The 25,086-nt window shown below is 34.8% G+C and overlaps 1 protein-coding gene across 1 annotated transcript in view; it reads left to right on the top strand.

The window, feature by feature from the left end:
• Positions 1-25,086, top strand: part of SEMA3E (semaphorin 3E) — a 106,650-nt gene that overhangs the window by 34,333 nt on the left and 47,231 nt on the right. Inside the window, exon 4 of the mRNA XM_064289933.1 lies at positions 15,302-15,395. Within this exon, the coding sequence (XP_064146003.1) occupies positions 15,302-15,395 (94 nt within the window). The remainder of the gene's footprint in view (positions 1-15,301; positions 15,396-25,086) is intronic.

The raw sequence follows: 25,086 nt of genomic DNA, 5'->3' as shown, positions 1-25,086 counted from the left end.
CTAACACGTTTTTTTTAGTCCAGATAAAACCTATTGTAGCTATGAGTTGGAATCCACTCGACAGCAACGTTTTTTTTTTTTTTCTTTTTGGTAGCTTAACCCAGAGTTTCTAATACTTGTTTTTCAGGGTAAAAAATAATGAAAAGAGCAAATAAAAGGGCAAGTGTGTGCATGTGTGTGTGTGTCCATCAATATCACTACCTTTATGCCCAGTTTACTTTAACGCTTTTCTCAGGTGGCTGTCCATTTTGTACCCTGGAAGAGCCTTGTACTTGCCAAGAGCAGAATTAATGCATATGAAATCCTGAAAACAGTACCAGAGTAGTAAGAACCCAATCAGTGTTAGTAATCAATTAGAGTTGTTGCTAGTTAGTTTTGGATTTACAAATTTTCAGTATCAAACCCTGATATCTAGTTCATCATAGGGAAACAAGATTAGAAAGAGTAAAGAAGTGGTTATGAATATGCTTAAATATTCAGCTTCAAACTTGTTTTATAGTAGAGAGCATGTGTTGCACACATCATAATTTTTTTAAAAAAGAAGAGAATAAAACAAAAGAATTCAAAAATAACCTACCATGTCTCACAGTGTGTGTGTGTATGTACATATTATATAGTGGTTATTCCCATATATATTTGTTAATGATTTGAGTAGGTAATGCATATATCTAGTACAAATAATTCCTAAGGCACAAAATGATAAACAATGAACGGTAAATTTCCCGTTTCTTGCCATCATCTAGAAGTCCTCAGTTCTTTCCCTTCATTTTCTTTTAATCCTCTACAGAAATATTTTATCAATATGTCGTTGTTAGGTGCCGTGGAATCGATTCTGGCTCACAGTGACCCTGTGTACAACAGAACGAAACACCGCCCGATCTTGCACCATCCTCACAGTCACTGCTGTGTTTGAGACCATTGTTCCAAGCACTGGGTCAATCCATCTAATGGGGGGGGCTTCCTCTTTTTCACTGACTCTCTACCTTACCAAGCATGATGTCGTTCTCCAGAAACTGGTCCCTCCTGATAACATGTCCAAAGTACGTGAGACAGAGTCTCGCCATCCTTGCTTCTAAAGAACGTTGTCTGTACTTCTTCCACGACATATTTGTTCGTTCTTCTGGAAGTCCATAATTTATGCAATATTCTTCACCAACACCATAATTCAAAGGCATCAGTTCCTCTTTGGTCTTCCTTTTTCATTGTCCAGCTTTTGCCTGCATATGAGATTATTAAAAATACTCTGGCTTGGATCAGGCACACCTTAGTCCTCAAGGTGACATCTTTGCTGTTTAACACTTTAAGGAGGTCTTTTGCAAAGGATTTGCCCAATGCAATGTGTCATTTGATTTCTTGACCGTTGCTTCCATGGGGGTTAATTGTGGATCCAAGTACAATGAAACCTTTGACAACTTCAATCTTTTCACCATTTATCATGATGTTGCTTATTAGTCCAGTTGTGAGGATTTTTGTTGTTTTTATGTTGAGGTGTAATCCCAAACTGAAGGCTGTGGTCTTTGATCTTCATCAGTAAGTACTTCAAGTCCTTTTCACTTTCAGCAAGCAAGGTTGTGTCATCTGCCTAATGCAGGTCATTAATGAATCTTCCTTCAATTCTGACATCCCTTTCTTCTTCTTATAGTCCAGCTTCCTGGATTATTTGCTCAGCATACAGATTGAGTAAGTATGGTAAAACGATACAGCCAGGGGTGGATTATCCAGTGATCAAGGTAAGCACAGGCTTACTTGTGCTTACTTAGTAATGTGTAGTGAGAAAGTAAGCCTGTGATTACATTGCTTATTGTGTAATCCATCCCTGTCAGTGATTGGAAATTTGAAAATAGGCTTTGATTATGTAGGAAGTTGCTGTGGGGTTGGGAGAGACAGATGCCAGTCATATCTAGAAGCAAAATCTTTGATGTGGTGAAAAAATGTGAAATTGTTCACTACAGATGATCTGATAAGCAAGGTAAGCGCTATGCTTACCTTGTCTATTGGATAATCCACCCCTGGACTCAACCCTGATGCACATCTTTCCTGATTTTTAAACCACAAAGTATCCCCTTGTTCTGTTTGAATGATTGCCTCTTGTTTTATGTACAGGTTCCACATGAGCACAATTAAGTATACTAGAATTTCCATTCTTCGCAGTGTTATCCATAATTTGTTATGATCCACATAGTCAAATGCCTTTGCATAGTCAATAAAATAGAGGTAAATATCTTTCTGATATTCTCAGCTTTCAGGCAAAACCTATCTATATGCAAACATATAATTTATATGTATTTTTTTTTTAATTTACGCATGTTACACTTTCTCATGTATATCTTGTTTTTCATACTTAATCATATATCTTGGAAATCTCTTCATATATATACATAGAGAGCTGCCGCATTTCATAGAAATTTTCGTTTTTAAATAATTTCAGACTTACAAAATGTTGGAGGATAGTACAAAGAGTTCCAGCATATTCTTCACTCAGCTTAATCAAGTGTTAGACCTTACATAAACAGTATAATTATTGACCTTATGTACAACAAAGCAAAACGTTGCCCAGTTCTGTACCAGCCTCATAATTGTTGGTATGTCTGAGACCATTGTTATAGCTACTGTGTCATTCCATCTCATTAAGAGTTGCCTTCATTTTTGTTGGCCAAACAAGATACCCTTTTCTAGTGATTGGTCATTCCTGTTAATGCATCCACAGTGAGTGAGTTGAAGTTTCACCATCCTTGCTTCTAAGAAACATTCTGGTTGTATTTCTTCAAAGACTGATTTGTTCTATTATACATAAGGTTACCCTGAGTTGGAGTCAACCTGATGGCAACTAACAGCAACAACAACAGCACAATATTGAAATCAGGAAGTTAACATTGATACTATATTATTAACATATAAAAATTTATTCAAATTTTTTTAATTCTTAACTAATATCCATTTTTTTTGGCCTGGAACCCAACCTAAGAACTCATATTGCGTTCAATTGTCCTTCTCTTAGTCTTCTCCAACAGTTCCTCAGTCTTTGTCTTTCATGACCCTGACTCATTTGAAGAGTATTTTGTGGAAAGTATTTTGTAGATTGTCTCTCAGCATGGGCTTGTGAAATATTCCTTTTTTTCTGGCAAAAATACCACAGAATCGATGCCATACCCTTCTCAGTGCATTAAATTAGGAGATACATGATGTCACAGGCATCATCATCAGTGATGTTCATTGATCACTTAGTTATGGTGGTGCCTATTGGTTTTTCCTTTCAGATGAGCAGTTTTCTGTGGAGAGATACCTGGTATAAATATCCTACTTCTCATCATACTTTTGCCCACTGATTTTAGCAGCCATTGATGATTCTTGCCTGAAATAATTTTTTCGGCAGTGTCTACCAAACAGTGATTTTGTATTTCTACCATTCCTTCTAAATCTATTAATTGGAACTCTGCTGTAAGGAGGAGCTGTCACTGCTGCCTATTTAATTACTTATTTATATCAACATGTGTTCATGGATATTTATTTTATTCTAGGATTATAATCTGTTACTATTATTACTTTGTTTTTTGCTCAAAGAGTTACAAATTTGACCATTGCAAGTTCCTTCAGGATGGCTCCTGTGTCCTTTGCCATGCCCCCATCATTTTTGAACGCTTTGTTACTTTTTTGCGTGTTCCACGTTCATCATGTAATATTCCTGCTCAAGTCCTTGAAATTGGCCATTATTCCATGGACCCCTGACATTTTACTTGGACAATGGCATTTAGAAACCATGATCTGGGTGCTAAGTGTGTTCTTTGTTACTTGGGTCTTATTGTTTCTAGGTCCTCTCAGCGGATAAAGGTAGGAAATATACACACACATCTACATCTATTTCTGGAGCCCTGGTTTGCACTCAGTGGTTTAGCACTCAGCTGCTAACCAAAATGTTGGCGGGTTCAAATCCCACAGCCGCGCCTCATAGAAAAAGGTGGCAATCTGCTTCTGTAGAAATACACAGCCTTGGAAACCTTATGGAGCAGTTCTACTCTGTCCTACAAGGTCACTATGAGTCAGAATCAACTCGACAGCAAGGAGTTTGGTTTGGTTTGATTATATCTACCTGTGTCTATCTGTATTATATATTATTAAAAGCAATGAATTCATAGTTTTATACTTCTGATTCCAATCCAACAATACCAGGTTAATTCTATCCTTCTTCCTGCCCTTATTTTTAACTTTTTTCTCCTGCTGTGAGAAACCTGGCTCTCATTATCCACGATATATTTTTTATTGGCTCAAACCTAGAATACAAATCCTAGAACATGCTTGTTTCTATGAAAAACAAATTTACTAATTACAGCAAAGTATTTTTATATAGTTCTTTTTGCCTTTAGCATTACAGTTTTTATTTTCCACAAAGGTATTTAAGTTAGTTCTCCCACCCCCCACCCCAACCTATACTTCGGTGTGGTTATGTTAGTCATTTGTAATACAGTTAAGTTCATTTGTTACTATAACATTCCAATTTAGCCTTCCCCCGCCCCAACAACATCCAAGATGATTTTAATTTTTTATTTATTTTGAGGTATGTGAAATAATGCCCTGGTTCTAAAAGTTAGACCATAAAAAGGGCTGTACTGAATTATTGTATTAATCCAAACCTGTTGCCATTAAGTTGATTCCAGCTCACAGCAACCCTATAGGAGAGAGTAGAACTGCCCATAGGGTTTCCAAGGAGTGGCTGGTAGATTTGAACTGCCAGCCTTTTGGTTAGCAGCCAAGCTCTTAACCCCTGAGCCACCAGGGCTCCAATTATTTTACTTGAAGTCATAAAATTATAATATTCTACTACTGTTTCTTTTTGTTTATTACTCTTTCTTTATATATTGGCCTGAAAACTTCTATAAAAGTAAAATTCCCTCTTCTACTATTGGATTCCACAATAGTACAGTTTTTATAGGCTATGCATATAAATGCTTTATTCTTTTTTATTTATGTTCCAGTTTTCATGGATATGCATATAAATGCTTAATTCTTTTTCTTTGTTAGTTTTCAGAATCATGAGCTGATTCATCAGCATCCACCCAGTGATAATCAATTTTATTTTATTAGTAAACTACTTGGAAAGTTGATATAGAACTCTGGTAGAAACGTTAGTTGAACTTGACAGAAATGAAGATTACATGGCCCTTGAATCTAGAGTTCTCATTCAGTAGATCTGGGGTGTGTGCAAGAGTCAGCATTGTAACGCATAACATTGCATTACACTTGCATTAACTCATTGGCAAGTTTATAATATATGGAATGAATACTAACTTATTTTCTGAAAGTTTGTTTGCATAGCACATTTTTATGCTTTTACACTTTATTTTTTATGTTGCATTTGAAAGTGAACATATTAAATAAATATGTGTAGGTTAAAAACCAAAAACAACATAGCCTAATCCCACATAATTATGTCAGTAGTATCTTATCATGTTCCCTTTGCAAGAAAAAGATTTGTTGTTCAATTTACTTAGGTTGTTTTCCAAAGAACCATTTTACAATTTTTTATTAAGTGACAGCTATCTGCCAGAGGTTGGCGGGTTCACATCCCACAGCTGTACCTCAGAGAAAAAGGTGGCAATCTGCTTCTGTAGAGATACAGAGCCTTGGAAACCCTATGGGGCAGTTCTACTCTGTCCTATGAGGTCACTATGAGTCAGAATCAACTCGACAGCAAGGAGTTTGGTTTGGTTTGATTATATCTACCTGTCTCTATCTATATTATGTATTATTAAAAGCAGTGTTTTGTTCTGTTATACTTAAGACCATCATGAGTCAGAGCCACCTCAATGGCAGCTAACAACAACAATAATGTATTCCAGACACTTGGAAACTGCTACTACCAGTTTATTTTATTTTAGTCTTCATTTAAATGAAAGTTTACTCAAATGTATTCTTAGAATTTTAAAGTCCATATATATGTATACGAGAAATATATAACATTTTCTGAAGACTTTCTTAGAGAAAAACATTAAGTATATAAACAGGAAATCTATGAAATATTCAATTAAATTATAAATTCTCCCCAAAATGAGATTAAACTAGGATCATAGTATGTTTTATCAGTGAAATGTATTTAACTCTTTTCATATATTACTTTGATAAGTACTATAGACCCTATGAAGTAAAGGCTTTGGAGCTACTTTCTCAAATAAAATCTTGATTAGCTCCATACATTTTTTCACTTTTGGAATGGTTTTGTCTTGTCTCTTCCCTTAAAATTAACTATTCGCATTTAACACTTCACATGGGGTCACCATGAGCTGGAATAGACTTGATGGCAACTAACAACAGCAATGTTCTTGTAAAATTCTATCTTCAAAATTTTAGGATTTGGAAAAAATCTGAACAGTTTCTTATGGAAAATAAGAAAGCACTTATTCAATGAGCATTTTGAGATTTTTTTTTTATGGGATAAAATTTTTTGTGAGTGTCCAGAGTACAAAGATTTTTGTAATAATTAATCCCAAAGCTGTCAAAACTATTAGGCGTTACATCACATAGACTTAGGTAGTTAACTTGAAGAGAGGGACCTACTGGCCAAAGATGGACAGTGTGTTCTATCAATGAGGATAATAACTGTAACAGATTAAAGCACATCAAATATGTTTAAATCCATAAATTCATACTAAAAACTTCACAGGCTCATTTTGAGGATAAAACAAGGTAATGTATGCAGGAATACTTTTTAAAGTGTAAAGTATTATATAAATGTAACTTGTTTTAAAAGGAAAAAGGTTTAAAAAAGGCAATTAAAACATAAAACTAAAAAAAAAACTATTAGCCTTAAAATAAAAATTTTATCAACAACTCACATTCTTTTGTATTTTTTTATGCATCCTCATCAGTCTTTGGAAAAAGTTTCTAGTATTTTCAATTAGTACTTTTATTGCTTGACAGAAAAAAGAAAAAAATGGTATAGTAAATCACATTCAAAAGTCATTTGTGGTATACATTTTTAAATATCTACCATGTAAAGAGTTAAAGGGAAAATTATGGTTATTTATTCTAGACATTTATAAATCCAAACTGTGTCTTTGCTTATTTTTTATTATTGGCAAAAATACATGTAATGAGCCCTGTGTGTTTTACTATTTTTTCTCTAACCATTAGAAATAGCTAGTAAAATTATTGATGGTTTGATTTGCCCTATAGTACTTGTAATATTTTAGTTTTCTTCTGACATTTTTCAGAATATCCCAGTGGTGTTGAGGACAAGAATAATATTAGTTCATAAAACTCTCATTTCATTTAACTGGCATCACATTTAACACTTGATATGCAGTGACTCACACCTATTGAAAATAGCTTACAATTACAGCAGGCTGGATGGGTGCTGAGGGCTTCCCTCAGGGCCTAAAGTGAATACTCCCCTGGAAAGATCTACCATTTATACTTTGTAGACATTTTTCTGATGAGCATATGTATCTGCCCACGTTTGTAAAATAATGTCCTGCTTTCTCTCAAGCATGGAAGGATCCACTGAAAAACTTCTCCATGTTAAACTGAAAAAAGTGCAGCCTACATTGTTAATACTGGTTATGTCTTGTAAAATTGAACCACATTACTCAGGCAGAAATTCCAGCTGTTAAAACATAGATAAAGGAAAGCCAGTAAAGTAGTCCAGAACATTCTCAACAGGGTTAAACACCAACGTTGCATATTGCTTGAACCATAAACGCAATTGCTTTGGGGTCATTGACAATGTCATCATGCCTCAATTTTTTCTGGTTGGTTTGGCTGCTGAATTCCACTTCACAGAAGAAAATTATATTACTCACTTTTTAGTATTTTATTGGCTTGCACACTAAATTAAACACTATATTTAAGATCTACAATGAACTCTCAAAATAATGTGAGAAACTTGAATTCTTGAATTTATAGTTAATTTTGAAGTTTTTTGAAGTTAGCTTGATGTATGCAAAGCAAAGCAATAGAAGTTTGAAATTGCTTGCCTGTTTCCCATTATAAAATCAGCACTGTCATGTCTAAGGTAAACTTTTCTTCTTTTAAACTTTTTTCCATGTCTCAATTGTATAAAGTTGCAAAAATATCATATTGAGACCCGAGGAATTAAGATAAATTGGATCAATGTACCTTTCTGTCTTATGTAGCTTAACAAAGTAAATAGAGCCTATGCTTTAAAATCATGGAATATGAGATCAATTACGTTATTAAAAATGAAAAGTAGTATCCAGTCAGCAGTTTGATAAAAACTAAGAACTATTCAGTCTTTATTCTCAATTCAATATTGAAGTTTCATTACCAAGCATACTATCAAGAGAGTGCCTTTAACTCATTAAAAAAAAAAAAAGTGAGGCATGTGGAAGGAGGGAAGTCTTAAGTAACAAATGATTGAACCTCCCTATTACTTTAAATTGTATACTGTTATTAACAAAGCCTTTGGGGAAAAATACATCCACTTTATAATACTTCAATCTTTGATTTTTATTTTTAAACAACAAGCATGATATTGAATTATGGAATATTCATCTGAAACATTACAGTGGCAGAAGTCCATCATAAATTATAAAAGCGATATTTTATATAAAATGATATTACCATCTTTATTGAGTAGATGAGGAAATTAACGTATCTATTCTTTCTTTAGTTATTTTAGCAATCTAATGATTTTCACTAAAACCAATGGCAATTAAAAGCTATTAAAATATATGATGCTGCTATATAGGCAGCCCTAAGATAGAGCTCAGAGTACAGCACAACCATTTATACAGATTGTCTAGCTTTAAATCAGCATCTCTATCTACACCTATGTTTTGTAGTTGCTTTGAATATATAAGAAAATAGGCTAAGGTCACATACAAAAGGAGATAAGAAAACAGATTGTTTCTTGAAAAATTACATATATTCAAACAAAATAGTTATTTATTATTTAACAGGCTTTTTATTTGATACAGGAGATTCAAAGATAAATGTCACATAGAATGTTTCCTCAAGGAGTTCCCACAAACCATTAGGGAAGAGAGACGAATAAAATGTTTCCTCAAGGAGTTCCCACAAACCATTAGGGAAGAGAGACGAATAGATAATATTAATTCAGGATGGTAAATACTATAAAAGAAGGATTCATATGAGATACTATGGGAGGACAAAAAAGGTTGTACTAGTGTTGCAGAAGGGGTCAGGTAAGAATTCCTGGGGATGGTGAAGTCTTTGCTGAAATTTTGAGGTTTATATGGGCATCATTACCCTAAACACACCAGTGAGACCAAGCAAGGGATATTCAGAGACCTACAGTAATTCAGTAGTTCAGAATAGCTGGTGCATAGACTAGAAGAGCAGTGTTTTAGATGCAAAGAAGGAGCTTGATATAAAGTCCCTTGTACAAAATCTGAAGGACTTTAGACTTTATCCTGGAGGCCATGGGAAGTCAATGAAAGATTTTAGTGTGGGAGTGATGAGACGAAATTCACATTTTAGAAAGAATTCCTCAACAGAGTAGAGAACTGATGACTCGGGCCGGGAAGATGGCTCGGATGGCTGATGTTAAAACCAAGGTAATAAATGACAAAGGAGTGAACTGAAGAAGTGCCAGGGAGCAGGCAACAGTGTCAGATATTTCAGAAAGGAACTGTAAAGTAAGGAGAGAAAAGTCTATTGGGTAGTTTTATGAGAACAGTAGAGTGATGAGGCTTGGGACTTCATTTTGTTTACTATTGTGTTCCAATTCCTGGCTCAGGATGTGGCATACAGGCAAGACTGAATATTTATTATTTAAATAATTACATAATTGAACATCTCATTAAACATAAGATGTGTGATTGTCTGCTGGGTGCAATCAGAGAGGTTTGTAAATTAGAGTGCTTGAGTAAATATCAGCTCAAAGGAATTATAAAAAGAACTAACTAGAGAAACATAAATTACTTAGCAGTTTCGAGGAATGAGCAAACTCAGAGGTGGTCAGTGATTATTCTATATTTTCGAGTGATTTTCCTTTGCACTTATCGGCAGCCTAGGAATGGGGAAGGCAGACACATAGATGAGAGAATGATGGACAAAGAAGTTAAGGGCTGACTAAAGAAGGGGGAGTTGTGTTTTGTGTTGACCGTTGTGTTTTGAACAATATAAAAGGGTCTTAATTTTGGAGGCCTATAAGAAGCCAAAGGATATTTATGGTGGTATGTGTAATCACATAATGGAGCGGGAGGGGTGAGAGGCCCTGGCGAGTCAACAGAATAATCAGGCTTCTTATTTCACAGTTGAGTGGTTGCACTGGATGACAAAGTTCACAGGGTGGCATTTGTGTTGTGACTGAAGGGTAGTGGTCTTGAAGATCACTGCCACTGAGGTAATAGGAGCCACAAGGTTAGATTGTGGAATGGGCATATGGACATGGATGTGGGCACATACCTGGCATTAAAGGTAGATTTAGGATGTGGAAGAATTCTATGAAGCAGTGATTTTGACAGGGGATGATCTAGAACAAAGATACTTAAGGGATTGCATACACAGGTGACATGAGTCCTGATAAGAATGGTTTATGGTATAAAAAAATATATATATATATGGTATAGTGGTATGGAATTTGCTTTAGGGGGCCTGAATTACATTGGCATTGTCTCCCGGAATATAAGTGTGGACAAAAAGGGAGCCGCCACTTGAAAGGACTTAGGCAGGAAACAATATCCTCCTGGGAGCTGTATTTGTTTTCTTTGGCTGTGGTAAGATATTATCAAAAACCTAGCAGCTTAAAGTAATGCAAATTTATTATCTCAAAATTCTGTAGGTCAGAAGCCTGAAATGAGTTTCTCAGGTCTAAAATCAAGGCATCAGTAGGGCTATATTCTTCCTTGAGGTTCTGAAGAAGAATTCATTTCCTTGCTTTTTACAATTGCTAGAGGCCATCCACATTCCTTGGCTCATGGCCCTATTTTTCCTTCTTTAAAGCCACTAATCATGGGCTTGATTCTCCGCTTCCATAATCACATCTCCTTCTCTGACTCTTTCATTAGGCCCACCAGGGTAATCTAGGATAATCTCTCCATCTTAAGGCCTTAATCATATCTGCAAAGTCCCTTTTGCCACATAAGGTATTCCTAGGTTCCAGAGATTAGGACGTGAACATCTTGGGGAGTACCATTATTCTGCCTATCACAAGAGCTATGAATCAATTCAGGTAAAGAGGTGTTGGAAGCATCTTGCAAATTAAGTGTGGTTGTAGGGATTTATTTCCCACGGAGTAAAGATTTCAGAAGGCAGGATGGAAAGGCTTGGGAGGATGAATAAAACTGGGTGATAAATGTAGTTGTATTATTCATATTATTTCCGACAGAAATTACCTTTCTGAACTTTTTCATGTAGTGTGATTTAGCCAATGAAAGTCTTAACACTTGCTATTAGCAAAGATAAAAACTCACTGCCGTTGAGTCGATTCCGACGCATAGCGACCATATAGGACAGAGTAGAACTGCCCCATAGAGTTTCCAAGGAGCGCCTGGCGGATTTGAACTGCTGACCTCTTGGTTAGCAGCTGTAGCACTTAACCACTATACCACCAGGGTTACCAGATAAATGGGTTAAAAATGGATTTTTTAGTATGCTCATAAAAAAGGCAAATCACTTCTAGTTTTGATTAGCCTTAATCATTGACAGATTTTTTTTTTCACAATGTCATAAAACAGTAAGTGAAAGATAAATGCATGTTCTTAACTATGCTAGGATTGGCTTCTTTTGTTTAACTGCTATGAGGTGTCAAATAAATATGTTTTACATTTACTATTGTACATAATGTGCTTAGATTAAATTTATTGAGACCACTCATTTGTCACAGGGACCTGAACAGTTGTGATAAAGCTATGACTTTTATCAACAAATTAGGCTAAGCTCAAAAGAATAACTTGAGGTAAAATTGTGAATGATCGTAGCCTCCAAGCCACTCATGAAAAATGTCAGCCCTTCACTAGCTTTATCTATCAAATGTTATTTTAGTAATAACATCATAATAGTCCTTGTTATAAAAACTGAGCAATATTACTTTTTTAAGCCATACCATGATTCAAGTAAAAAATATGGACAGCTCCTATACTGCACTAATATGGAAAAACGTGACATTATTCTGCTTAATATAAAAAAATGGAACTTTCTGTGCTATATAAAAACATCCTAATGTAGCAATTAAAATGCCCAGCTAGTAACCAATCAAGGTTGGAAACATAGTCAAAGAGCTGTCCAAAGCGATACGATAAGGAAATTATAGAACTTTCTGATGTCGAATACAGCTATTCATTCTTTTGTTACAAATACTACAATTTTCAAAATATCCATTACAATTTACTTGTTCAAATTTAAGAAGTATCCCAATCTGCAATGTAATTTGACGTTGTCTACCATTTTTGTATTATTTGACTCTCAGAATATTAAACGAGTATTATCCTGTATGGATAAAACGAAAGTATTCTTTAAAAATTTGGAAGTAATTGGATCTTTATTCCCTTTATACACAAAGAGAATGGTACTTATCTAAAGCAGGGATATTCCATTATTTCATCTTTTTTAAATCAACAGTGGATTGAAAAATTAGAAACTTCAGAACATGTGCATTTTTTAAACAAAAATTATCTATATATGTATATATATATATCTTTTAAGATACTAAAAATGTGGATTTTTAGCAGTGATGCAAAAAGCAGATAAAAAATAAGCTCAATTTAACTCATTATTTGAAAAGGTTGGACTTGTTGACCCAGTTTTAGCTATTAATCAGATCAATGAGAGATAGGTATTTGAACCGTCCTGGTTAAAGGTGAGAAGCATTCAGTTAAGGTATAACTGAGCTTGGACCTGAGGCACATATCTCTCATGAGAATTTTCAGAGTCAAATTTGAGGTTTCGCAAAAGAGTATGTCCTTTCACAGACTCAAATAGATTTATATTGCACAGATTTGTGTCTTGTGCATAACTAAAAATTCTAAAATAATTCTGGGTTTTACCTAGTTGTTTTCAAAATGTCAGGGTTATAGGCTTCTTTGTGAATATAGTTTCCTCTGGAATCAATCAATTTCTCTTAAAATGAACACACTGATATATGTCAGACACTTCAAGCCTCAGGCACATGCTGAAGTTCACAAATCAACAATAGCCTTAAGAGCCTAGATTATGATCTGAGCTTATGAAAAGCTGTGACTTTTCTAAAAAAAAAAAAAAAAAGTTGACTTCATTTCCTTTCTCTAACTCTGGAGTTCTTCAAAACCTGAGATTCTCTTGATCTGAGAATTCCTTCAGTTTGTGTTCTCTGTTTCATCCACTTGAAAGACTAAGTGAATGTATCATACTTGCTCGAATAAATAAGCAATGCATTTTTCTTTTCCTGTAGCTTCAATTTGAGTATTTAAAGTGTCTAAGTGTACCTATTAAATGTCATCATTAGAAATCAAAAGTTGAGTCTCACAGAATTTTTGAGCTATAGAGATCATGAGATAAGAAAGGAGATAAGTATATCTCTTCACCAGCTTTCATGGCCCAGGCATTGACTGCATTAAAACAAGTATAATATAATACCCTACCTATTTTTTCTAAATGTTCTATAATGTGGCAATGACTAAAGGGACAAACAAGTACTACATTCATAGACTTGATTGCTTCCTCCTCCATGTAATGTTATGGGTATGTTTTGCAAATTTAGGTGAAGTTCCTTCAGCAGCTGGGCAGAACAATAATTCTAACTTGAATGAACTTATTCTCTTCATGCCACTGCAAATCTGTCATCTGTGGGAAGTGAACACAAAAATCTCTCCAATTATTTACTGGCATTCATGTCCTCTACTAATTAGTGTATAGTCTCTCAGTTTAGCCACACCTCTGGGTCAATAGGCCACATTTGTCCTATAGGCTATGATCCCATTCTAAGGATAAGACTGGAGGGTAGTAGGAGTCACCTGAACTCTGCATTTACAGGAAAGATTTTGTACTGGCAGTATCAGAATGGCAACTTTAGTATATCATAAGAGAGAAAAAAAAAAAAAAAGAGGGAAGTAAATTAAATAAGAATGACCAGACAGAGACACAGTAGATAATTTGGCGTAAATTCAGTGGCTAGAAAAGTCAAGATCAGGTTAAAGAGAAGGGTCACACTCATACACCACTCAGAGGATATTCAGAACTTTAAGACTGTTTATAGGTTCATTAGTCACAAATGGGCAGGGCTGCTCAGAGACACCGCCCAAACCAAACCAAACCAAACCCATTGCTGTCCAGTCGATTCTGACTTATAGTGACCCTATAGGACAGAGTAGAACTGCCCCATAGGGTTTCCAAGGTTGTAAATCTTTACGAAAGCAGACTGCTACATCTGGTGGGTTCCAGCCTCCACCTGTGGGTTAGCAGCCAAGAGCCTTAACTGCTGTGCCACCAGTGCTCCCTATAGATGCCATGGTGGGCTAAAAACAACATTTATCATCAATATTCTATTGCAAAGTAGTCTTTTCCACAAAATGTTCAATACTGATTTTTGTTGTCCTATTTCTAAACTATTTTACCCAAACCATTTATAGTGCACTTAATGGAGATTAATTGTAAAGAGATCATTTACTGAGAATTTTGAAAACTGGGAAAATTCAGAGAAAAGTTCTGTGGTTATATGCTATGCAATAGAAGCCAGTAAAATAATAATTTTTCATGGAAATATTTATTTTTAATATCTCATTTGTGTGAATCCAGACATTGACATATTGATCAGAATATCACTTTTATACACATATATTACAGTAATTATTTATACAATATTCATTTTTTAAACTGTTAAATGTTAGATATTTATACAAAGAGTATGTGATAAAGAGTAAAACTGATGGAAAATAAAATTTCCAAAATATTAATAGTAAGTTTTATTATCTTACATGTTACTCAAAAAAAATCATTAATGTCTTTTCTGTAATAAAAGCCCACTTCCATTTTTATCATTGAATTGCCTTTTTAGTAACCTTCCTTCAGCAGGTTTCGATTCCCTTGGGATATTTAACTGACATATCTCAGAATAGCTAATAGTATCTGATCAAGTGGTAAAAACTGCTGATTCCATTCATTTTTTTTTTGTTTTTTTTACTACCTATGTACTTTTTTGGAGGAATGATAGAACACCCAGAGGTCTGCAAAACCCATGTGCTTATTTATAAAACCTGTTTTATTCCTAGATAACTTAATGTTACTCACTGGTGTCCTATTTAAAATAAGTGTTTTTATAAATAATCAAAGTTTAGTACATTTTATCTGAGCAATCAAATTCTTATTAAAGTTGAGAGGTTCCTAATGGCTTTTCTGGTTTTCTTTCAAGGAGCCCCTGTTTCACCTGGAATCGCACAGATCTGAGAGAGGAAGGGGCAGATGTCCTTTTGACCCCAGCTCCTCCTTCATCTCCACTTTAATTGGTAATCATCATTGCCACTGTCATCAGGTTGCGGTCATATTGTTTTTGAAACTTATTTTTCAACTTCAGTTATGTTTTTTCAGTATTTCTTTGAATACTTTGCCTTGTCATATCAGTTTATTAGTGCTGGGGGCAAAAATATATTTCAAACCATGCTAATTTGAGCTGATATGACTCTAAAATAAGTGCAGATGCCATGAGGTATATATGTCTCATTCTGGAAAAGCGAATTGCCACTTACTACATGATACAGCACATTTTGCATTGAATAGATTACTCTTCAAGATGTGCAATTAAATGAATACTTTATAAAAATGTAGCTGGGGAAACTAAACTATTTTAACATGTGTTAGTTCTTTATCTTTGATTTACTCCATGACTTTAGTGGAACTTTTTATATTCTCTTCTTTGGTGCCTTTCTTTGAGTCACTAGAATTGAGTATGAAGTCTCTCATTTGAGAACTTCAATGCTTTTGATACAAATTCTTGTTAACCTGCAATGTAAACTACAAAGGTTGACCAGTTCAAACTACTGATTAATGCCCATATTTGAATAATAGAATAGGATGACCATGTCTGATTTAGATTTTTAATTTGACTCAATTTCTTTAAATGAGCACCAGAGAGCCTCACTCTTTCCTTCTCTTTAATACTGCTCGGGGCTGAAAACGGCACACTTGTCAAAGTACTCCAGCACTGTGATAGTAGTCAGATGGGCGTGTTCCCAGCTGTAAAGTTGAAGAGCGCAATCACTGACACCTAATAGAGGAGCTAAAAGGAATGATTCTGTTCTCTCAGTGTTTCAGAGGTTCTGATATAGATACGGCACAGCTCTAATAGGTTCTATTATTGCTCTGTGACCATTTAGAGTTATTTGTTAATATTAGATTAACATATTTGTTCAAATAAGGAAGTGTAAAAAGAAAATGTAGAGACTTCGTATTCTAAGTACAGGTTGTCCTTGACCTATGATGGGATTCCATTCTGACAACTCTGACGTAAGTCGGTTTTGATGTAAGTCGAGGACCTCTTTTTTTCGTTTTCGTTTTCATTGTTATTGCCTTTTATTGTCAGTATCTTTATAAGTCCAATCTTTGAACATCTGCGAGTGAATGTCTGAGAATGACCATATCAGCGAATTATGCACTGCAGCATTGTATGTAGTACATATTACTAATGATAAGATGCACCAAAAACAAACAAAAAAAGAAACAGTAAAAAGTGCAGTTCGTCATAACTCAAATGTGTCATAAGTCAGCGACTACCAGTAGATGGTTAAACTTCAAACTTCCAACTGATGATGGATGGAAATATGTTATGCTTGATTGTTTGATACGGATGTTACTGTGTATTCTCAAGACTATACAGTCCCTGTATTATTCTTGACAGTTGATTTTGATAGCCACTCCTACACTCCTCCATCTCAATACTGGCACTCAGCCCCCCAACAGTATCATTTAAAAAATTTATATAGGAAAATACTTATATTTGTTCTAATTAATAAGTAAGTTTGATGTACTTCAGCTTTACAATTTGGAAGGGCTGTGAAGTAAGAATTTCACATAGTAATTAAGTTTTAAGGGGCCCGAATAAAGAGCTGCAATGTTTTTAAAGAATAACATTTGAAAGAAAACATTACTTTAACATATTTTGGGTTGCTCTACCAAACCATTTGTGTTTGTGTGCGTGTGTGTATGCAAACAGAATATGAAGAAGGGAGACTAGAATATGAGGCTAGATTTGCCTAAATCTATTTAGACTTAGCAGGTGTCAAAACCTTAGGGATGACAGTTTTACTGAATGCCAGATCCATAAACCTTAGAAATTCCTAGGAATTTGGCAACATTTGAGTGAAAATATATAATTTGGTAGACTCATAATTTTTTTGGTAAAGTTTTTAGTGATTTGTGTAATTTCATAGATTAAAGGCTTGAATGAGGAGCCCTGGTGGCACAGTGGTTTAACACTGGGCTCCAAACCAAAAGGTTGGTGGTTCAAACCTACCAGCTGCTCCTCAGGGAGAAAGATATGGCAATCAGCTTGCATAAAGATTACAGATTTGGAAACCCTATGGGGAAGTTCTATTCTGAACTAGAGGGTTGCTGAAAGACGGAACTGACTTGATGGCAACAGGTTTTTTAAGGCTTGAATATCTTTGGAGGAGAAATACTTTATCTTTCTTTACCAGACAGTGCTTAGCACAGTGCCCTGCATAGAATGGAATACTCACATAGGTCCCTAAACAAACAAAAAATAAATTTGGGATATTGTTTATAAGAATAATACAAAGGGCACAGGAAGGTGCAAGTTATATAGTATACACGGTTTCCACAGTAAAATCCCAAGACCAATTATTTTTTAGCATTCCATTTAAAATGGTTAAAACTTATTTCTTTAGCCACCCTGCCACTTACCATTCAGTTTCCCTGGAGCTTGTTTATGCATGAAGCTGGGAATTTAAAACTGAAATTTTTAAGACAGGGAATATTACTGGAGGGACATTTCCAAGTAAGTTTCATTGAACTTCCAAATCAAATTACACTACGCTGTAATGTGAAGTGCTTGCCATCTGGGTGGCTGTTTCTCTTATTCAGAAAAGAAATCAAATCATAAGAGCCCTCCAAGCTAAACACGAAAGTTATAGAATAATCCCTCCAAAGAGAAGAAATAAAAATATAATTCTTCACATTTATCCACTCCCTTTCATCCCCAAGTACCTTTGAGAGATCATTCACTCACTGTGGAAATGCAGCAGCCACTGGGATGGAAACCTGATAACCTACGTGAGCCAGCAACTCTTTAAAAGACGGGAAGTAAAAATAATTCACCCAATTGAAAAAGCAGCAGGAATGTGGGCTGGAAAAATGGAGCTACCTGAGTTGGAATTTGGCAAGCTGGACGCAGCTTACTCTGACAGGGAAAGAATGCATTAATGTGCTGTTTTATGACCACACATGTTCTTTGCTGATGGGTCAGGACAAGACTCCAAAAAAAAAAAAAGGGGGGGGGGCCATGTTTAGACCATTGTTCCTTCTTTGTTTCTTTGTTAATTATATGCCACACTAACATTTAGTGCCCGTTCCCGTGAAGACATCCTCTAATGATGAAAACCCAAACTGGCAATAATAGTCATAAAACTATAAGGTCTCCAAGAAAAAAAAAATGTGCTTGCATCAGGGAAAATTTTCATGTAATAGCTTCTTATCTGTAGATACAATGTTAATTAAAAAAAAAAACAAAACTTAAATTCGGTTAACTTAGGATCACATGGAGTGAAAGGCTAGTGAAAACTGTGTGTTCAGAAACTAATCAAAATGAAATTATGTATTAATCAGGCTTGTTCTTCAGATGTCAATTCATGTTAACATAATTTAACTGGGAGGCATGTAAGTTCATGTCCCAGGTGCAATATTTCTACATGTTTAGCCAAGATTTTCCCAGTGTAATCACTGACAGGACTTTTAACATGGTGTTATGGAACTGAGTGATACAAGGAATTACAACCAGGTTATAAAAACAAGTTTGATGAAACAATGTGGACATTTTTTCAGCAAAATAAATTATTATATCACGTATTTATGCCTTTCAAGTCATCCAAAGATACTTAATACTTACCTTGTCAATAAATTATTAGTTTAGTGACTGGCTAAATCAAAATCTAGTAAATACTTTCGTGTCATATGTTATTTTAGCCAGGCAGGAAATGTATTAGCTGACTTTTTCAGCAGTCACATTTGATGTAATATTGCAATAATCTCCTTATTAAATTGATGATATCTTCAGTAATTTCAGACAAAAGCCTGAGCTATTTGCCAAAAAAACAAATGCATTTTTCCTTATACTTTGTCCTTTCAATTCTATTGCCTATTTATTTTTTAACACCCACAGTTGTATTTCCAGTTCCCGGTGTAATTTAATATCTGCCATACCTGAGGTGCCTCAGGTATGCTAAGATGCCTGTTACTAGTCTTTGGGAGGAAAACTGCTCGCTTTGTCATGCACATTTTGACAACTTTATTGTTGGGAAAATTTTAGGGATATTTTTCAAATTAAAAACTTACTAAATTTCAGTTCAATAAATAGCCACTTATAAGATATTTGTCCTGTAGGTTCCCTATGAGTCAGAATCAACTCGACGGCAATGAGTTTTTGTGTATATTTTACAGTCATTGAAATTTTCTTTGTATATTTTTTGTCCTATGTTATTTTTTTCAGCAAGTAGAACTACAGATGTGATAGCTACTGATATTTTCTTCCTGTACTTTGTGTCCTCTTAATGAGAACTTTGTGAACGTAGATCCACAATACAAACTCTGTGAATTAAAATAAAGGTCAACGTTGATTGAACGAAAGGGAGCTGGAATACATGCAGAAAACCTTTAATTATTTCAAGTTCTTAATAACAGCAAAACATACTTATATAATAACTATTAAAATACAGATATATAGTTTTTTTCTTTTTAGTGAACTATATACTCAGAGCAGGGTAGGGTTTAATGAATATTAGAAAAATAAATAAAAATTCTAAATCAAAGTAAAATATTTTTTTTAATTATAACTTCTACAAACATAACAAGTGAATGTGCTGGCTTGTTTCTTGAATTCATCCCAACTCTATAGTAACTTAAAGTCATTCCCTTACCACGTTGTTATCCCTAAAGAATATTCGTAATTTCTTATCCAAGTCTGCTGCTCGCTAACGCTTGGCAGAATGCCCATTGTTCACATGCTCACTGGAGCTTCTGGCTAAGGCTCCTAGTCCCTGAGGAACTGTTTGAATACTTTGCTAATGGTTTCCTCAAAACGGGAAGAAAAATCAAAAAAAAAAAAAAAAAAAAGAAAGAAAAAGGCCCAGTCTTCAATTCCTCGTAGACATTCTCTCCCTTAAGAATCTCGTTTGACCACAGCAGTATCCATGTCACTGGTTTTCACCAAGATAACTCAAAGAATGTACAGGCCAGTGCCAGCAAATGAACAGATTCAAAATGCATTTCTCTTCTATTTTCTTCACTCAGAAACCACCTTCTTAACATTGATACTATTGCTAGCCATCTGCCAAAGCAAAAACAAATAAGCTAAAGATCCAAACAACAACTAAACACCTAATAAAATGGCACGTTCTTCCCTTGGCATGTGAAACGGAATGTGAGTGTGAACTAAGATGTTGGAGTATATGGATCTTTCTTTTCCATCTTCATCCTTCCAAATGCATTGTTTTTCTTTGCAGTTATGCATGTATATCATAGGCATTTTGCAAAATAATTCATCCTAAGTAGAATAACTTTCTAACACAATTATTCAATTCACTTTTAAAGTGGAGCCCCTAAATCAGTTTTCAGCCATGTGCTGTTCCATGAAGCAAATGTGTTTCACATTATTTAGATTTGTAGAACATATATTTACAACATGAATAAGAGAAATGCTTCAGTGAAACTTAAGAAGAAGGTCATGAAAACTACTGTGAATTTTCCTACCTAAACAGTTAAGACCTGTATGTTCAACACAGTAAAGAAAAGCTCACGTATAGCATATGCAACCTAAGAGCAAAATTCTTGATAAATCCCTTTAAATATTAAGGCAATGCAATATGCATATTTAAAACTTTAATTAAAAACAAAACAAAACAAACCCATTTCCATCGAGTCAGTTCCGACTCAGAGGGACCCTGTAGCACAGAGAACTGCCCTATAGAGTTTCCAAGGAGAGCCTGGCGGATTCGAACTGCCGACCTTTTTTCCGTTAGCAGCCATAACGCTCTTAACCACTACACCATCACGGTCTCCCAAAACTTTAAATAGCATTTGCAATTTAAAAAAAGGAATTATGTAGAAAAAAATTTTAATTACACATTTTAACTTAGAATTATTTACAATGGATTTGTTTTTGTATACCTTGTTTTTAAATTATTTGCTTTGAGTATTACTTGCCCTATATCAGAAATGTAACTGTTCAAATTAAAATTAGCAAAGGCCCAATGAGAATATTTTTTCTGTTTGCTATTATTTCTACAGCATTTTCAAGATGAATATTAGAAATATGAATTAATATTAAAAAAAAAAGTTGCCGTTGAGTCAATTCTGACTCGTAGCAACCCTTTAGGACAGAGTAGCACTACTCGATGAAGTTTCCAAGGAGTGGCTGGTGGATCCGAACTCCCACCTTTTGGTTAGCATCCGAGACCTTAACTACTGAGCCCCTAGGCTCTAAGTTAATATTAATATATCTTAAAATAGATTAAAGATAAATGGGTAAGCTCTTTATTTTATAGATAAAAAAATAGATTGAGGAATTTTTCAGCATTTGGAGCTCCAACTTATGTCTTTGTTATTTTCAACTAACCTCCCAAAGGCAGCATTTGCCATATTTCATCATCTTTTACATGAACTCGATTAGTGTATCTTGGACAGTCTTGAATAAAACCAATGTTTAATCCTCAAAATACAAAACTAATTACAAGAACTTGTAGTGTTCATATATGTAAATAAATAAGCGAAAAGACAAGTGTTATGTTAAGAATATTATTTTACAGCAGATCTGTAAGAGAACAAACACGGATGTGAAAGGTGAAATGGTCAGTTATCCAGATGATAGAAATTATGTTGCCAAGATTCAAATGATTTTTCTTATTTTATTTTTTTCATATAAGCAGTTAGTTTAATATAGACACAGTCTTTCAACTACTAGGCATTGTACTTTTGGGCTGAAACTATTGGGAACAAATGTTAGAAGAAAGAGTCCTTGAGCTCATGAATAAAACTATTAAATAACATAAGCTCTTTGAGGAGCAAAAAAATCAAAACTTTCTATTGTTTATATAAAAGACTAATAACTTTTTCTGATTTTTTTTGGCCTGAAGCAAATTTGAAAAATCAGAATTTTATCTTGAGTGTTTCTTGCTGCATTTCATCCTTTTTTTAATTCATCATCTGAAATGAGTTTTAGATGTATTTGCTTACTAAGTTGTTATGTCATTCGTTCATCCAGTAAACGTTTATTGAACATCTTTTGTGTACCAGATACTGTGGTACTTATTGGAGACAAAAGAATACATAAGACATACCAAGAAGCTTACATTCTAGTGAGGCATAATATTAACACATAAGACAGTCAATTAAAATATAGTAGGATGAGCAGTGAGGGTCGCTGTGAGTCGGATTCGACTCAACGGCACCTAACAACAACAACAACAACAAGGATGAGCAGTGGAGCCCTGGTGGCACATTGGTTCAGATGAAAAGGTCAGCAGTTCAAACCCGCCAGCTGTTCCTTGGAAACTCTGTGAGGTAGTTCTACTCTGCCCTGTAGGGTCGCTATGAGACAAAATCAGCTCAATGGCAATGGGCAGGATGAGCAGTGTGACAAAAGCAGTCACAGAAGGCTGTGTTGGTACTAGGAAAAAAAGCTAGCCAAAATTTGGTCACTCAAGGCTTCATGGAGAAAGTGAAGATTATCCAGGAAAAACAGGAAGTGAGCTGGGAAGGAGGTGAGGAATTCTTGGCAAAGGGCAATGGAGAAAACAAAAGCGTGACAGGTTCATGAAATCACATGTGGGCATGTCTGCTTCTGCAGATAACAGAGATCGTGAGGTATTGCACGGCTTTGCCACTGTCAAACAGCAGATTTCAAGACAACAGTCTCTATGTACAAATAAAAGAATAGTGGAGTTAGCTCTTCTCTGGGAATTGCCAGATTCCCAAAGAAGAGCTAACTCCACTATTATTTGTACATAGAGACTATTGTAGATCATGCCAATGATAAGTTACATTCATCTATCAAAATACCCTGCAAATATGTGTTTTGTTTCTTAATTATAACATTTCGCCACTGAAAATCAGAGTAACATCAATTATTATCAGAAACCAGTGCAAAAAAAAGAAAAATATATGATATAAAAGTTAAGTAGGTTGTTTATGTTCATAATGACCCTATAGAACAGGGTAGAACTGCCCCTATAGGGTTTCCAAGGCTGTAATCTTGATGGGAGCAAATCGTCACATCTTTCTTCCTTGGATTGGATCATGGGTTCGAATCGCCAGCCGCTTGGTTAGCACCTGAGCCCTTAACCAGTAGGCCACCAGAGCTCCTTCAAAATAGATTAGATAATAGCTAAAGTTATGGCTAATACATTTATTATATGTTTCCATAGCTGTAGAAAACTAAGTCCTTAAGTAGATCTACTTTTATCACTCAAACCTTAAAAGATATTTTCCTGTTTATGTGATTTATTTAGTATATGAAAATATGATTTGTCTAGATGTTATTTTTGCACTCTGTAAAGTTTCAAAATATTGAAAAACAAACTATGTATTTACTGTAAGTCATTGCTATTGTTACAATGATGTTGAGTTTTTGTTTTTTTTCATTTAATTGCTATCAGGTAATATCTGTACCTAAGTTTTATTCTAATTTCTTATTTTTCATTAATGTGTTACCTTTTTCCGATTTTTTTGGAAAGTATTTGGCCAAATGTCATTATTATCTATTACTATGAATTTTTTTGTTCTTCACACTGATAACAAGATATGAAAGAAGAATCTTTCCCTTCTGAGGAAGATCTAACATTTCCAGATGAAACACATTTGGTTCAGTTTACATAGCTTATAGTTTTTAACACCTGTCTAGTGTCTTTGAAGTTTAAGTCATACAATTCATATTATGTTATTTGAATTGCTCACAACTATTTTCTTTTATCGGCGTACAAAAAGGGAAATTGGGGAAAATTGGTAATACATCATCTTTTCCTTTGTGCAGATAACCTGTCCTGAATATGGCATTATTTGATAACATAGGGTTGCCATCTAGTGGCAGCAAGGGGTACTTGTTTGTCAAATTTGCGGGGGAGGGGGGGAATACTCCCAAACAGTGTTTAGTGCATTAAAATTATTGTGAACGAATAGAAAGATAATTTTCTCACAGTAATATTTTCAGATGTCAAAGTTCTAAAAATATTTTAATAAATTAAATTAACTCAAATATTAAAAAATAGAAAACTGTTGTGATTTTTAAGAAATCTACAATTTATGCCAGTTATGCATTCCCTGGGTGGTGCGAACTTAACTACTAGTCGCAGAAGTTGACTGTTCAAACACACTCCGAGGTGCCTCGGAAGAGTGGCCTGACATCAGCTTCTGAAAAGTCGTACCCTTGAAAACCCTGTGGAACAGTTCTACTCTGCACACATGGAGTCGCCACGCGTCAGAATGGACTCCATAGCAGCTAACAGAAACGATAACTCTTTATTCAACATTAAGTCCAGCCCATATTAAATTACAAAAACCGCAAACCAAACCCAATGCAACTGAGTTGTTTCCAACTCATAGCAGCCCGAAAGAGCTGCCCCGTAAGGTTTCCACGGAGGGGCTGGTGGACTCGAACTGACCTTTTTGGTTAGCATCTGGGCTCTTAACTATTGTACCACCAGGGCTCCATGTTAGATTAGAAAGATAAATTATGTTTAGAACAATTTTCCAGAATGGCCTCTATATTTTAGATGGAGAATATAATTATAATGATTAAAAAACAAAAGTATTTCAGGAAAACCCTCATTCTGGAGTTTCGATTTTCAGGGAACTCTTACTTGTCATCTCAGTCATTTATACCTTAGAGCTGATGATCACCAAGTCCTTTTAATGATTCTGAAATGACTTTCTTCTATATATGTTTAAGTAGTGCAGACTGAATCCGGTAGTAAT

This window comes from Loxodonta africana, chromosome 8, assembly GCF_030014295.1.
Source record: "Loxodonta africana isolate mLoxAfr1 chromosome 8, mLoxAfr1.hap2, whole genome shotgun sequence".
Classification (NCBI taxonomy): domain Eukaryota; kingdom Metazoa; phylum Chordata; class Mammalia; order Proboscidea; family Elephantidae; genus Loxodonta; species Loxodonta africana.
The sequence above is the reverse complement of the archived record's forward strand: the minus strand, read 5'-3'. Positions and strand labels throughout refer to the sequence as shown.